Genomic DNA, 16,991 nt, shown 5'->3' with positions numbered 1-16,991 from the left:
GCTCTGCCCATGCCACCTCCTCAGCCACTAACAATTGCTGCTATTGCAGCATTATACCTGATGCCCCCAGTTCAGGAGGACTGCCCTAGCCCTTTCATTGCATCAGTTCCACATACACCGGTACGTACTGCTGAAGCACCTATATGCCCTTAGAGGAAAAGCTTGAGAGTCTCCTGACTGCTACCTACTAGATCTAAGCCCATATCCATGCCTCTTCCCGCAGACCACAGGAAACACAGCTATCTCACTAGGCTATTTACTGCAGCCAAAGAGTGCAGGGTTGGAAATGGCAGATGCAATTTCCATTGAGCTCCTGGAATAATTCAGTGGTAGATGCCACAGATAAGGATGTGTTTCTGCTTAATAACACAATTTGAACATAGGACCAGTATCCCAAACAGCTTTGAAAAGGAAAACACACAAAGCCGCAAGCTAATTCATCGAGAAATTGTATAAAATATAAATGTTCCGATGTACCTCTTCTGTTAGCCGCTGTAGATTCTCTGTCATATCCAAATTCTTCTTATATTCTTCGACACCTCTTACAAATTCATGGATCTGAGTCTGTAAATCGGTCACTGTCTGTTGAACAATGACATCCTTATCACTGGTCTCCTTTTGCGTGCTTGCACATATGTTTTTCTTTATATTGTCCATCTTCTTTGTCAAACTCTAAATTTAAGAAAAAAACAAGTTCAGCTTTCCATGCATTTTTGTCCTCGAACTAAGTGAGGATAATAGAAGATACCAGCAAAAATCGAACTATGTTTATTCTTGTCATGTCTAGTTATGAACCCACTGGACAAAAACAAGTGAGCAATAGGTTGGCCCTGCTGTCGGCAGTCCCAACTTCTGGCTCAAAGAATGATAAATTGGAGGCCTTTTCAACTGCACAGTCCACATAATATGGAAAAAATAAGGAAGCATAGCAGATATTTAGAAGTTGCAACAGTAGAGTTTGGGGTAAAGGACTTGGGAAGGTGGTTGATACCCACATAGTCATAGCTCTTTTGTTATTGACCAACATTCTCTAAAGTTATTCACACCTAATTTACCTACCAATAGTTAGTGACAGGAGCAAATGTAGTAACTGTTTCATTTAACTATGCTTCTCTCAAAATTAGCAACCACTGATTTTAGTTCTCTGTATTCACAACGTGTTTTCCTTATAATTAGTAATAGCAAACATATACGTTTATAAAGATCAGACAACTGAATTTCTTCTCCTTAAACCTCCTCCATTTCCTAAGAATGCCTCTCAATTAGAAACGTATCTCCTCCATTCTGACTCTCTCACAAGAATTCAGTTCAAAAGATTTTTTGTTTGTAATCATGGAAGCTGAACTGATTCTATTGACATTATCATAGGATCATTCAAAAATAGAACGAAAACAGCTCAACTTGGAGGATTGTAGATTTGGCTAATTTTGTCCAGTAATTCTGGTAACCACCACATAACATTTTTACTTAAATGTATTTATTTCCATTATCCAATATTAAGAATCGAAGTGAACAAAACAGTTACAAATTGGAGTATTGACCAGAGAAGAGTGCATCGGTTGAGCTTCCACAAAGTCACATAATACAGTGCCCAATAAGTAAAAAGCAGGTTTCAATGAAGAATCCTATGCCTCCCCATGGTACCTATGGCTCAATGAGACAGGCTTCCCTTGGAGAAATTGTATGTGCAGTAAGTTACTAGCCACATCACAACATCAAATTTAAAAAAATAACATACAGTTCAAAAAACAACTTAGTAAAAATGTATACAATGTATTTATTAAAATGGCACAACAACAACAAAAATTGGTAAATAGGATTAGTAGCTAAGAATTATGGAGAGAAAAAAACCCAAATAATCCAGAGAAAACAATGGGGAAGACTAAAGTCAATGTCAGACTATGAGGCATTGGTGATTGGGTCCTAAGCAGCGGTTCAAGCAGACAGTAAGGGAGTGTGAGTCAGGTAGAGTTCAGCAGATTGTCCTGGTCTGGTCAACAATTTTACTTTCTGGCTTTGTCCTTAAGATTGAAATATCACAGAAGGCAAGGCAGACTGCTGTGGCTTCTGAGGACACCAGAAGGTTGGGAAATGGGGCCTCACAGAATCTTTAAATGTTGTTGCAAAAAGCAATGACAAGGACAAACTTAAAAACTGTAGCAACCAAATTCCTCTCGCTGCTGGGGTCACTTTGCTGTCTGTTTCCACTCTTGTGCTATGTGATCAGACTTAGTCACGTTTCTGGTGCCAAAATGTTCCAGCAAGGCACTGCTGAGAGTCATGGCAGGGCTCCAGATGTTTGGATACCTGGGTAACATGGCCCAACTGGAGCGTTTATTTTTGCTGTGATAAGTGACGAGTCAGACAAACCAAGAAATCTTGCCCAAGGAGGTTGAACCTTTGTGGGGCAGACTTGGCACATTGCTCTGGGCAAAATGTTTCAAGTCCCGACACTGGAGGTCCAAGAAGTACCAAGCCCAACTTTTCTAAAAGTTGAATAAGTTCTTTATGAGTGCTTCTATTGTTCTCAAACTTTCAGGAGATTTTCTGTGGGAACCAAGGCACCGATTCAATGTTTAAGCAGTACTCTTTACCCCTTCTTCAGGCCTAGAGTCAAAAGTAATTTGCATCCAGGCCTGCTGATTCCTTTTCCCAATGTGTCCGCATGAATTCGTTTTTGTTGGCCTTAGGACTCTGTGCACTTTATCACTGCTAACCAGTGCTAAAGTGCTCACTTCTCTAAGCATGGTAACACTGGCTTACACCCAATTGGAATATTTAATTTACTTATAAATCCCTAGTAAAGTAGCACCACATATGCCTATGGCCTGTAAATTAAATTCTACTATAGGTCTGCAGGACTGATTGCCCCACCCACTTAAGTAGCCCTTAAAACATGTTTCAGGCCTGCCATTGCATTTGTGTGTGCAGATTTAAACAGCCATTTTGGTCTGGCAAAATAAACCTTACACAAAAAAACTGTTAAAAAACGGTATCAATTTGTTGAAAACCCAAAATTCGCATGCATGATTTCATAGTTTATGCATAAAATAAACCTTTTGCCAGACCCAAACCTTCCTTTTTAATACATATAAGTCACCCCCATGGTAAGCCCTGGACAGCCTAGAGGGCGGAGTGCATTGCATTTAAAAAGTAGTGTGTGTCCTGTCAGTGAAAACACAATAGGGAAGTTAGGTGCGACTGGATGGGATGACGGAGCTGAGAACAGCCCCTTTTACATTTGAATAGGCTGTGTCCTGCCTCCACACAAAGAGCTGCATACCCCCTGTAGTTAGTCTGGAGCCACGACAGGGGTGGCAGGATGCCTGGGACGTCAGGGGGTAATGTCTAGAAGCTTTCAACCCACTTCAAAGGCACATCTGGGTATAAATACTGGACTTCAGTACACTAATGGACTTATGGATTCTCTGCCAGGAAGAAAGATTGCCGTGCTGCTACAATGACTGCCACTCTGATGGATTGCTGCTCAAAAAGAATTGCTGACCTGCTCTGCTGGCCTGCTGCCTACTGCCCTCTTGCCTGGGGAAGGAGAACTGGACCAGCAACTTCATCTTAATCCCAGGAACCCAAAGTGACTCCAAGGGTTAGTATGCTAGCCTCCTAATCTGAGCCTCAAGGACATAAAATGCTCCTCAACATCCTTAACCAGCCCCTGGACCCAGCTGCAGTGTGTTCCTGACCCCCAAGTGGTGTCTCTCAGGTGCTGGACCCTACGTATGGCTCACAGGCACATTTGCACCGAAACATCATTGCTCACACCATAAACCATGGCAAAGCTTCATCAGCGTGAGACATTGCATTGCAGCATTGACCGATTGCAGGAACCGCCACCGCAAAGACCCTGCAATGTCCGGCTTCGATGCCAGCCGGCTCCTCATGCTTTGCCAACAGCATTCTGCGATGCTCTCCCTGCTCCTTAAGGCCCTGTGCACATGAACGGAAGGAACTCTTGGCACGAACTTGAGAAGGTAAACCTTCAGCAAGACTAACGTGGGACTGTATTCAACCTGCGCTCCATCGCAGTCAGCCTGGACCAGATACCCCAAGCTAGCACTTTGTGATTTTTGTCACTACAGTCACTTTATCCTTTAAAGATTCATATCCCCAGTTCTACTGATTGATTTTTGTTGTTTTGATCTTGTTTAATCTATCAGATTCTGCTCTGTTTTTCTTAATTGGTGTGGGATTTTTTTGTGTGGTGTTTTCACTGTTTTACTGTATGAAGTGTTGCACAAATATTTTACACATTGCCTCTAAGTTAAGCCTGACTGCTCTGTGCCAAGGTTAATTTGATATTTGCTGGTGCCTCACCCTCACCCTCACCCTGACAAGGAATGTGGTTGCTGTTTGACCAGGGCTCACACCCCAATCAACCAGAAACCCAATTTCTCACACCTACCAATGGCAGGTACCTCAAAACTGGTTCTGTTTCCTTATTACTTCAGTGTAAAAGGTGACAGTGTCACTAATGGAAGGTCAGCTTCAAAGGCAGGCTCACAACATGTCTTTGCTTTGACCTAAACATGAAATAAATTGTTAGAGTTTCCTTCAACTTCCCTCTCCTCCCTTCACATTCCTCAGATAGGTGGTGTACTTAGGTTTCCTGGGTGTGTGAGATTCTGTAATGATCTAGCACTTGTTCTGCTGACAGAATTCTCCTAAAAGGGCAGTAGCCTCACAGGCCAACTATGTTCTCCAAGCAGACATTGATGACAGCCGTTCACGGTTTTCCAGGAAAACTCTTGGCTGTGGAAAGTCTAATTATGGAAACTACCGGCGGAGGTAGCATTGCAAAGCCAGGTTAGAGGGTTGTAGTGGTTAAGCAACGGCAAACATATTTTCTAAATTTCCTCATTGTCCACAAATTAATTATATTAATTTAAAGCAACACTTCTAGCTGATTCTTACAGCAAGAAAGGATATTATGAATTGTATACATAATGCAGGCCTTTGCAGCTGGTTATTTTGCCCTGTGCCATGAAGAATCACTGTTAAATTGTGTTACTGGAAAGATATGGCCAGTTTATACTTTGTGTGCCATCTCCAAGCATTATACAGGTAGGCATTGTGAGCACCAAGGCACAATTTGTAGGTGATATATTTTATGATAGATGTAGTCTTAAATACTTGGAAAGGTTTCTTATGATACATGATTGTACAACTTGGCCCAAAGCAATACTGAACTACTGGAGCAGCCCACATGCTATATTTTTTGTCTTTTCATGTGGGTGGTGTAAAACTAAACTATGATCCACATGCCACCAAGAACCTTTATGCCACCTGCACGGTTTTTGACTATTTTTACCATGATTTTACCTAAAGCATATATACCACTCATGGTTATCAAATTACTTGCTATGTTCTAGGCACCAGGCACCTGGGGTGATGTTTAGCAGCCTCCTAGAAAACATGGAAATACCATGACGATAGAAACCGAAATCATTACAGATTCTCAAGGAGACGAATTCCTCACATGTAAATTACTTTAGGATCATGTAAAACCATTTGTGAGATTTGGTTCATGTCTTGTGAGCTCAAACCCAAGTTTATTACATGTAAGTGAAGGTACTTTCACGTGTAGGTTCATCTTAAGTGCATAAATAATTTTGTGAATTTGGCTTACAATGCGTTATTCAGTGTTTCTTTTATTGTTTAAACATACTTAAATCTTTGAGTGATTTGACCTGATGACCCAAACAATTCATGCATACTGTTTAACTTTATTGTTGGTTAATCATTACTATTTCTTAGAATCAATGCAGAATGTAGTTCTTCCATTTCATTTTCTTTCCTTTTTGTTTTAATTATTTAAATTTTGTATATTGAGGTTCAGATATTGAGTATATGTTAAATTGTGATTTTATTATTTTATAGATTGCAAACAGTATGATTCTATTTGATGTGATCTACATGGCATGGGGCACTTAGAACAGTTTTCATGTGTAATTGGTCTAGGAAGTATATTGCTGTACACCTATATTGAAAGTTTCACCAATCCATTCCCAAATAAACATTTTGATGATTATAAATGTAAACCCTCCTGTACCAAGGCGAGCAATGACAATATCAAACTGAATATATAGTGAAATTTTAGGATTGCAATTATTTTAGAAAGTTCATAAGAACAATATTTTCTGTAAACTTAGTTAGCAATTAATAAAATAATATAGAATTGCATATATAGATAAATGCTCACAAGCAGAGGAAAATGATAAAACATGGCAATGCTTAACACACCAGGTTTATACACATATAAATTAAAAGAAAATATCAAAATTAAGTTAAATAAACACCTTAAATATTCTCTTGAACAAATAGAAATGACCTAGAGATTGAAGGATCACACCAAAACTACCTTCATAACATGTTACTTCTCAGACACTAACCATACTTCCTCTGGAGATTTTTTTTTTTATCCACACCTCATTCCTTTCCCCCACAATGAGAACGTGTGCACACCACTGACTATGCCGTTATAGTGGCAACACTAAGGATGCCAGCTCCCGAAATCATCTGGACGCTCTTTTGCATTATTTACCTGATTTTTTTCAGCATACATTTCAACTTGTTGAATATGATTTTTAAGAACTTTAGAATTTCTGGCTTTTTCAGTCTTCTTCATGTAGTTAAATTTCAAATTATTAAACTTTTTTTTCAGATCCTTAAATGACTCTTTGAGCTGCAAGAAATTCAGACATACATTCAGTAACAAAACATACAGTTTCACAATACACACATTTGTATAAACAATGTACATATAAAGCCATCTCACAAAATACACCAAAACTTATCAGAAGAGCAACATATGAAATATTAAGTGTTATTGTTTTCATGTTAGCACAACAGGAACTAAATCAATAAAACTAAGTGAAAAATTAGCATTGCTTCATAAAGTTGAAATGTTCATAACAAAATATTCGAACCTATCTCTTTACACATTACCAAAGCTCCTACTTATTTACTTCTTGTAATATATCTTTACTGTTCTGCTAAAAGGGGGCCACATTCCTACGGCTGTTATTTGAACTACTCTGCATACAATGTACTTAGCCTTAACAAGCTGATCTAATGCCGCCTAGTCAAAAATGTCTGGAAATCCAGTCTGCTGGAAAAAGTTAACTGCATGTGTTTAGTCTTTCAAAAAGACTGCATGAGGGGCAATACATTCTATATTTAGGTCTGTTCAGTCATAGTATTACTATTATAAGTAGAGGGATGAGTGAAACATATATTTTTGAGAATTCAAAACTATATATTTTAATTTTCAATATCCGCTCAGAAAAGCTATATGTATGGCTTAAATGACACTAGTTTTCATATAAGTCCCAACATTTCTGAGTAGGTACACATATGCAAAATATGCACTTTCAAAGTAAGGAACTTTATTATTTCATTCCCTTAAAGCGTGAGACCATTTTACCTGACCAGGATAATTCCAATGTGTTGAATTTACCTATATGTAAAATAATGCCTCCCCCATGGACTGTAAAAGTACAGCGCATCATTAGCCTACAATTTTCCAATAACTGCTAGTATAGATTTCATGATTCGCTGTCAATTTGTGTGAAAGCAGTTTGGGATTTACCTGAATGCCATTGTCATATGATTCTGTGGGCATATCTTTACCAAAATGAGTACATTATATGCCACTTCCAGGATAACATTTTTTAAAACATTGCACCATTCTCCTCCCAGCTATGCTTTAAAATAACATGCACTGCAAAGCATAAATTACTTTAAAATTGTATTTTCTTTGACCTGCCTATTTAATGATTAGCTATAGCTGGACAGCACTAACAATTCATATAAACATTTATATTTGCAAGAAAAATTGTTATTCTGCAAATTTTCATAGTTTTACACTCAGCAACTTTGCATAAACATTTTTTTTAAATTGCCACCATCCCTAATCCCTTGAATATATATTGAATGATCTATGTGTTTTTTTCAAATTCCTGTGGCATCAAATCAGTTTAATTGTGGTGACTGTATGTGAGTGTATTCATAGACTGAATGATTTAGAAAAGGGAATCGTTTATATTATTTGGTATGATCGTGGAAACTACAGTCCAGCTTCATGTAAATACAATTGGTAGAAAATATAAACATATTGATATGGAAACATAATAAAAAGAGGAGGTTTCTAACCAGATTTAAAAAACACTGAACTGTAATTCCATATCTAAATAATTTAGCAAGGGGAATCCTTTAAATTGTTTGGTTGCTTAAACCCTGTCCTCTTGTTTTGTGGGATTTCTCACTTTATTCACAGTTCCTACTAACATATCAATGTAATTAGCTCTTAATGAATTAGAAAATTAAATAAAAGGTCAAATAAACTACAACAATAATGAATCCGAGTACAGTGAAAATCTTTGTTGTTCTTACATTTATTACATTTGAAATGAAAGAGCCCAGATAAGGGGTGTTCCTTAAAAAAATACATAACAGATACTTTCAGCATACATTTCCAAATATGTCTTCAAGAGTTTATTTAAAAAGCATTTTTCGCTTCTAGAATCATTAATTACATTCAACTTGATAGACACTCTTTAGATCTCCTTCAAACTGTCTGTTTTAAATTCAAGTTCTCACTATTAACCTGTTCAACACCCACCTTGTTTTGGATTCCTTTACTTTCTCTTACAAGATTGAATAAAAAAAGAGTTGTGAAGATGTAATTTCTGTTCTAATGAAGAGCAAAAGAGAGATATGCAGATGTAAAGTAGAAGTTCCTGTTCAAGCTACATTTTCCATCTTTAGGTGGAAGTTGTGCAGAGACTATTGAATTAGGAATCAATATAGCTGAAATGAAGAGAGCAACAGAAACATTCAGTCTTAACAAAGCCGCTGTCTTGTACATACGATACTTCCAGTGGTATTCCCTATAGGGGCATCAATAACTAATAATTTCCAAAGAAATACAGGAAACAAGGCTAGCCATCATAACCAATCCTTGGAAATAACCGGATTACTGTTCCAACTACAGACAATGTAAATATGAAAATGTTGAAACAAATCTGAGCATTCAGGGTGAAAAGGTTGTTCAATTTTCACCACTAATGAAACAGTTTGGTTCATTAAGATGGTATTAATACGGCAACACTAGACCATTTAAGTGTAGTACTCAAGTAGACATCGCCAAAAGTGCACATTTAGATGCAATCAGTCATTTAATTTGGGGTTTACAATTTGCACACTAGCCAATAAACAAAGTGTCTAAAGCATATTTATGAAGTTACCATGGCAAAGAGTCTAACTAATGTACTATTATGTGATTCATTTAAAAATCAGTAGGGCAATAAGCAGGGGTGTCAGCTCTCACCACTCATATAATCTAAGTCATGGTGTTAGCAATACCCATCTGAAAAAATCCTGATCATACAAGGTTATCAGTAGGACCTCAAGACTTTACAATGCCACATTTACAGATTATGTTTCTGAGGTCTCAATTCCAGCTATTCTGCAAAACAATTCAGGAATAGGGTGAGGTATATAGATAGCTGGTTACAATTCAAACTGATATAGTTAACTAAAGTCAGTGTAAGTGTCCATATGGTTATGGTCAATGCTTGGGCACCAAATTTCAAAGACAGGAGGGAAGCTTCTAAATTAGGCCTGTGAGGCATTGTAGCACAAATGAATGAGTTATGTTACTTTTCAGTTCCATGGGTTGGTCAGTATAGTTCCAGGAAATGTTAATAGTTCTTCCAAATTTGAAGATTGTGGTAGGTGTGAAGCAAAAACTTGATTTTGATAATAGGGAAACTTCCTGTTCACTGATGTAAATCCTGTGATACAGGAGAGATGAATTTAACTGTATTTGGTGTTACATCAAATACTTATCAACTGCTTATCCCAATTACGTATTCACCATTAGCTCCAAGCTGGTTCAAATTCTTTCTCACTTATCACTCAAAGTAGTTTAACTTCCCCTGTTTCTGTGATCTTTGGAGTTTCTGAGGGCTCATTAATCTATATAATGCCCTCTAACCTTATTACTTTAATATTTTGAGTTTTCATTTATGGCATATACAAATGACACCCAGCTAGCGGTGGCCTTCAAAGGTTTTGGGACTGCATGAGTGCAGTAAGCACTTAGATAACCCCTCAATAATGACCCGGATATCTGGAGCTCTGCATGATGGTCTTTGGAACTGGCCCCAACACCAAATCCTACTACTTCACCTGGAAATCTAGGTGCTCTTTTTGACGCCTTACTTTTGTTTAAGAACCATGTTACTAAAGTCACATCAGACTGATTTTTTATTATTACAAAACCTAGGATAATTCACCCTTTTCATTTGACAAATTTGACATTAGCAAGCTCTCACAGTTTCCCGATAAATTACAGTAACTTCCATTTCCTAGGTGCGCCAAACAAAGGGCTAGATGTACGAAGATTAGCAATATCGATTACCAAATAGAGATTTGTTGGTTAATCGCTATTTGGTAATTGCTATTACCAATGTACAAAAGTAATATTTGGCCCTTTAGCGATGAGTAGTGGGTCGCAAATAGACATAACTCATGAATATTATTGAAGTAGGTCGCTAATTTGTGATGGTGGCCTGCTGGGGATAGCAGACCGCCATGTCTGTGATTGCTTTTAAAGAAAACAATCATTTTTTTTAAATAGCAGCCTGTTTTCCTTAAAGGAAAACGGAATACGTTTAAAAATAAAAAAAATAATAGTTTCATTTTTATTTTTTAAACATTCTCAAGGGGAACAGGTCGCAGGGGGACCCCTTCCAATTTGCGAATGGGTTGAGTTGGTAGTAAAATGCAGATGTTTAGCAACTACATTACGGTCAAGAAAAATCATATATCCTTATCTAATTCGGTATTTGGAAGAGATGCCCTAAACACATCCCTACCAAATACCGAATGGTATGAATTCGCAATTCCAAATTGTGATTCGGTAACATGTTACGAATCACAATTCGGTATTTGGGATTAATACAAACCAAAATGCATTTTTGCGGTTCGAAACGGCCCGATTCTGTGACTCAGCCGTTTTCAACTGTAAACATGCTTTGTACATTTAGACCTTAATCTTAAAGATCTTCAGTTAGGTTGATATTCTGGGCCTTATCTTATTTTCGTTCTCCTGGTAGGTGCTTCCATATAAACACTTGCACATTCTTCTCTGGATTCCCATTTCTTAACATATTCTTGCCTAGTCCCCCTGCATTTGCCCACGTGCTCTTCATATATTCATCTTATATTTAGGACAGACTAATACCCTCTACTTCAAATAAATAGCACAGATCTAGCAAATATTTTTTTGCTCAAGCGTGCCCGCATTTCATGTACTCGCATGGACCGAAAGTAATTTTTCTACCTCGCCATGACGCGTTGGAATGCCCCATATTCCTCCTTGTGCTATATTCCTTCTGACTTGGCCTTTCTTCATCAATTCAAAACGTTTTTGTTTCAATTAGTAGTTTATGAATTCTCAGCCTTGAGAGTCATGTGCAGATAGTTTCTCTTGGGTAACAGCCCACTCATGAAGCATCGCTGCCTTGGTGTAAAAGCTGGGAGGGACTATTATAACATTATGATCGGTGTGGAATAAAGCTAAATTATGTGTGACAGATGATGAGAAATCCTATCACTTTATGGTCCCATTGGTAGCAAAATCCTTTTTAAGAGGAGATGAAGAGTGCCCTGCTTGAGGGCTAAAGATAAGTATGGTTTTGCTGGGGTTATTAACCAAGTTGGGCAGTTGGAAAACAATGCCATTGCACAAGCTGTGCATTGGTTTAGGACGCTTTATGAGAAGAATTTACTTTCTACTGTGATTTGTTTGTTTTCTCCTTTTTGTCCAACTAGCCCTTTCCTATCTCCTTTCCTGATTTTTTTCCCAAAACCCTTTACAGTTGTTATTCAATTTCTTGATTTTCCCAATGGTGTCTGAAAAACAAAGTAATTCGTTATCTGGTCGAGAAGAACAAAGGGAGTTTTGTTAATTTATCTGTGTGGTTGTACTTATTAATTTTAATAAAATCCATTGAAGTACAAATTGAAGGTAAGAGATGACACGTATCAAAATCTGAGAGCAGTAATTTGAAGTGAAAGACACATTTTTTATTTGACTTTAAGCTAGATTGTCGAAACGTCTTTGAACTTTAGAGGTAGAATGTGGTGAGGTATAAATCTGACTACTCTTCTAACACTTTAATTCTCTTAAGAGCTCTCTAGAGGGATACTTGTAATACATTGGGTTACATATTGTTTTATTTTGCAACTGCTTCAAACTAAATTGCAATAGAAAACTATGGCCTTTCTGATGACTAAAATCATCTCCCCGAGTGCATCCACGGCTATCATGTGACCTGGGTACTAAATGGGCTCTACTACCTAGGTATATGGGTCAATAGGGGCCTAACAGGGGTGGAGGACAACATTCTCCCCATCTTGGAGTGCACCCAACAGGATTTACTGAAATGGTCCCACTTCCATTTGTGTTTCTTGAGAAAGGACAACGTCCACTGGCTTTCACTATGTTTTCAGCAAGCTGTCCCTTTGGCTGCCTAAAAACTTGCTATCAATATTTGAAGCCAACATACAGTCCTACATTTGGAATGGGTGAAAAGAGTGCATCCAAGCCTCCCAACTCTGGGCCGTCACTGAGGCTGGTGGCCTCAGGGTTCCCCATCTTGCCTCTTATAGTCTGGCTTCCGTGTCTCTCAGGTCACGGCCCATCTGCATTTTGATAGAGAGACTCTGTTTTGGGTGCCCCTGGAACGCAACCTTCTATCACCGTAGACAGAGCTTCTATCCCGATATCTTTCTCTCAGAGACCCAAGAGTGGCTTCCAACTTGATCTTGGCAGCAAGGGTGTGGGCCTGGCAGGAAGCACACCGGCTCCTGGGAGTACCCTCTTACCTTCATCGAAAGGCTCCTCTCTGGCCTAACTTCACCCTCTGTATCAATGGGTGCCCGCTCCATTGGACAACCTGGATAAACTGTTACATCCACTGTCTTGATCACATCCTTGTGGTTGGCGAACTCAAACCCTTTTCCCAATTACAAACGAAATTTGGGCATCACCCAGAGGTCTTCTGGTGTTACCGCCAACTGTCTCACTGCTGGTGCGCAAAGCATAGGCCCCAACCACTGGAACCTCCTCCATCTCTTTTACTCCAATATTTCCGGGCCTTTGGTCACTACAAAAGTCTAGTGTTCAGCCTCTATGCAATCCCTATTAAAGGACAACATTCCCTTCCTTCTCTTTTGGCTACTAGGCTTTACTGGCAGCCTCTCCTAGGCAAGGTGTACTCCCTGGAAGACTGGGCGGCGCTCCTTTCAGATCACGATAGGGCCGTAAGAAAATCCTGGCTGAAATGTCTCTATTTTAAAATCACTCCTACAAGACTGGTACTTGACCCCCTGAAAACTCTCCAGGGTCAAAATAATTGCTTGTAGTGTGATACAGCCAACTGTGATCTATACCACATTTTTTTGACATGCCTCGCTATGGCCCCCTACTGGGCGCTTGTGTGGTATCACCTACGAGGGCACAGAACCTTATGAATTTCTCCCTCACCTCATTTGGGCCTCCTTTGGATCTACCTGACAAAAATTCCCACAACCGCAGATGGCTCGTCACCTCACAGGCCACATATGCCTCTGCATACTCCGCTAGTGGCGTCAACCCACTCTTCCCTCCTGGTCGGAATGGCTCCTTGAATTATATCAAATGCAGGTTACGAGAAACTCACATATAAAATGAATGACCAATCTCACATATCTGAAGCCATCTGGGACCCCTTTATGGCAGAAATGGTGAGACTATTAACCTAACTCCCTACCGGACGTGAGGTATACCATCCTAGACCTAGGACCCGGCCCTATAGTTGTGCAGACCCTCGAGATGCTCAATGAAATTTTGTTAGCACACGTCATTATTGTTGTTCCGGAGAGTCTATTTTCTATGTATATGCTTCACCTGTTCCACTTCATCGACCACCCAGCTCCTCCCTCTATGCATCCTCTTCTACCCCGCCTTCACGTGGTGCCATCCTCGTTTATCAGAGTGGTGAATCTCATGGAGTATAAATGCCCCATGTACAGAGTGTCTGAGCATATTAGATCACGGTGATGTGATCACTGACCTATGGACACTGATATGCTATGTAGCTCTGATTCTTCCCCATTCCACCTGGACTCATCAGACTCTGCATACTCCTGTACATATTTGTACCTCCTGTGTTGCAAGCCCGCAGTGGCGCTACTCTGTATAAAAAAGGCACTTTTTTATTAAAGCTTCGATAAATAAATGCTGCAAAAAAAAGAACAGGTGGGCATGTTAAACTAAAAGTCTTTTTTCTATGTTTAGTTAATGTCACAATTTTGTCCCTATGCGTTTGAAATCTAAAACATTTTTTTTCTTCATTTTTGGCTACTTTGGAAAAATCAGAAGATGCGCTTTCAGTAATCTCAATTTTTTGTTGATGCTTTTTCCGGACAAAAAAAAACACCGTTTCTGGGTATTTTGGTATTTCAGTGGAACGAAAGCAAAATAAGTCCATAAATTCTCGATACTATTTTGATCTCCATCTTACAGTGAAAAACAATTAAAAAATGTGCCCAGACATCACAGAAGCTTGCATGCGAATATGCAGCATATTAACAGAGGGTGCAGTTCTAAGTATCAAAGTCGGACAAGGATTATATTTTAGACACAGTCTTGGCATTCTGCAGAGGGCCAGATGGAAAGCAGAGACGTGCTAATGGGACCCGGTAAGAGTGCCTGTGAGACCAGCTCGTGCAATCTGATGCCTGATGATTAGAACTGGGACGGCCTCATTCAGGATTTGGAAAGAACTCTGGCACTGCAAACCTACAGAGCAGCTCCCCAATGAGAAGGTGGGACGGTCGATCTCAAATCTGGGGAACCGGGTTCGACTCTCAGCAATGACACTAAACATCCTGTGATTCTGGACAAATGACTTAATCTCCGTGCCTAACAATAATGAATGTATCCTTGTGTAATGTAACTTGTGCGTATGTAATGCGCTCTGATACTTTCGGGTCAAGTTCACGCTATATAAAACTCAAATACAAATTAGGCACTAATGGAGCAAACTATTTTCTTACCGTTTTTGTGCGTTTATTATTGCGGATTGTCACTAGAGCCAACGGAGTACAAAACCCAAACGAGGGAGTAAGTTAGCACTAATGTGGCAGAAGTTCCTCGCAGAAAAAAAGTATGACAATATAATTTGTTCTCGTTTTTTACCCCTAATGCCGACCTCAAAATGGAGCCGTAAAAATATTCTGGGCATTCCTTTGAGGTAACTTGTTATTCTTGGAAAGGTTAATTCTGATGAAAAATCATCTTTTGGTGGTTTGTCGTTTGCTTAATATTACCTCTGCATGTTAAGCAGGCCTTGCTAAAGCACTTGCAAAACCCACCCGGCCGGACTGTCTCTTTATTACTACACGTGTTACAAAACCCACCCGGACCGGACTGTCTCTTTATTACTACACGTGTTACAAAACTCTCTTTATTACTACACGCGTTACAAAACCCACCCGGACCGGACTGTCTCTTTATTACTACACGCGTTACAAAACCCACCCGGACCGGACTGTCTCTTTATTACTACACGACGTGTTACAAAACCCACCCGGACCGGACTGTCTCTTTATTACTACACGCGTTACAAAACCCACCAGGACCGGACTGTCTCTTTATTACTACACGCGTTACAAAACCCACCCAGACCGGACTGTCTCTTTATTACTACACGCGTTACAAAACCCACCCAGACCGGACTGTCTCTTTATTACTATACGCGTTACAAAGCCCACCAGGACCGGACTGTCTCTTTATTACTACACGCGTTACAAAACCCACCCGGACCGGACTGTCTCCTGACCGGACTGTCTCTTTATTACTACTACACGTGTTACAAAACCCACCAGGATCGGACTCTCTTTTTATTACTACACGTGTTACAAAATCCACCCGGACCGGACTGTCTCCTGACCGGAATGTCTCTTTATTACTACATGTGTTATAAAACCCACCCGGACCAGACTGTCTCTTTATTACTACACGTGTTACAAAGCCCACCCGGACCGGACTGTCTCTTCATTACTACACGTGTTACAAAACCCACCCGGACCGGACTGTCTCTTCATTACTACACGTGTTACAAAACCCACCCGGACCGGACTGTCTCTTTATTACTACACGTGTTACAAAACCCACACGGACCGGACTGTCTCCTGACCGGACTGTCTCTTTATTACTACACGTGTTACAAAACCCACCAGGACCGGACTGTCTCTTTATTACTACACGTGTTACAAAACCCACCAGGATCGGACTCTCTTTTTATTACTACACATGTTACAAAACCCACCCGGACCGGACTTTCTTTTTATTACTGCACGTGTCTATTTCTGTATGCCTCCTGCCAGCCACCCACAATCTTAGGTTACATGGTTTCGAAAGGAGCATTTCAAAATTTTTAAAAACAAGGCACGCCTACACTTACCTCCTTGCATCAGCCTTAGGGAAATATTGTGTAACTTCCATTCAGACAACTTAGTTAACAATTTGCAACAAAATAGCAGCAGATCTTTGAATATATTCAGTGATAAATACAGACACATTAAGCATCATTTGGATTTTGAACTAGCTGTTCTATGGGGCCTTGCCCTTAAGCCCAAAGTCAACTTGTTTGCTCCTTCTTGGGCACTAATGACAGATTCCTACCTAAGGTAATGCTACACAAAGCAAAGTCCCAGGCCTCAGTGTGCAAAAGAGGACATATGTACAGATAGCACAGATCTTTGAAGGTCAGCTATGAGATGGCAATAGTTTTTATTGTGCTTCCACGGGCCGGACAAAGAACGAACAAGGGGTCATTTTGCATTGCAAGTTGTTATTTTACTCATAGTTCAAATTTTGTGGAAAACCATTTCTGACAGAACATATTGGATCTACATTT

The 16,991-nt window shown here is 39.6% G+C and overlaps 1 protein-coding gene across 5 annotated transcripts in view; it reads right to left on the bottom strand.

Annotated features, from left to right (window-relative positions):
• Nucleotides 1-16,991, bottom strand: part of CCDC141 (coiled-coil domain containing 141) — a 635,983-nt gene that overhangs the window by 39,070 nt on the left and 579,922 nt on the right. For all 5 annotated transcript variants that reach the window (XM_085645202.1, XM_085645203.1, XM_085645205.1 and 2 more), the window contains exons 18-19: nt 6,560-6,700; nt 478-672 (exon numbers count right to left, since the gene is read on the bottom strand). In XM_085645202.1, coding sequence (XP_085501328.1) covers nt 478-672; nt 6,560-6,700 — 336 coding nt within the window. The remainder of the gene's footprint in view (nt 1-477; nt 673-6,559; nt 6,701-16,991) is intronic.

This window comes from Triturus cristatus, chromosome 3_1, assembly GCF_964204655.1.
Source record: "Triturus cristatus chromosome 3_1, aTriCri1.1, whole genome shotgun sequence".
NCBI classification, from domain to species: Eukaryota; Metazoa; Chordata; class Amphibia; order Caudata; family Salamandridae; genus Triturus; species Triturus cristatus.
This window is presented reverse-complemented; position numbering and strand designations above follow the sequence as displayed.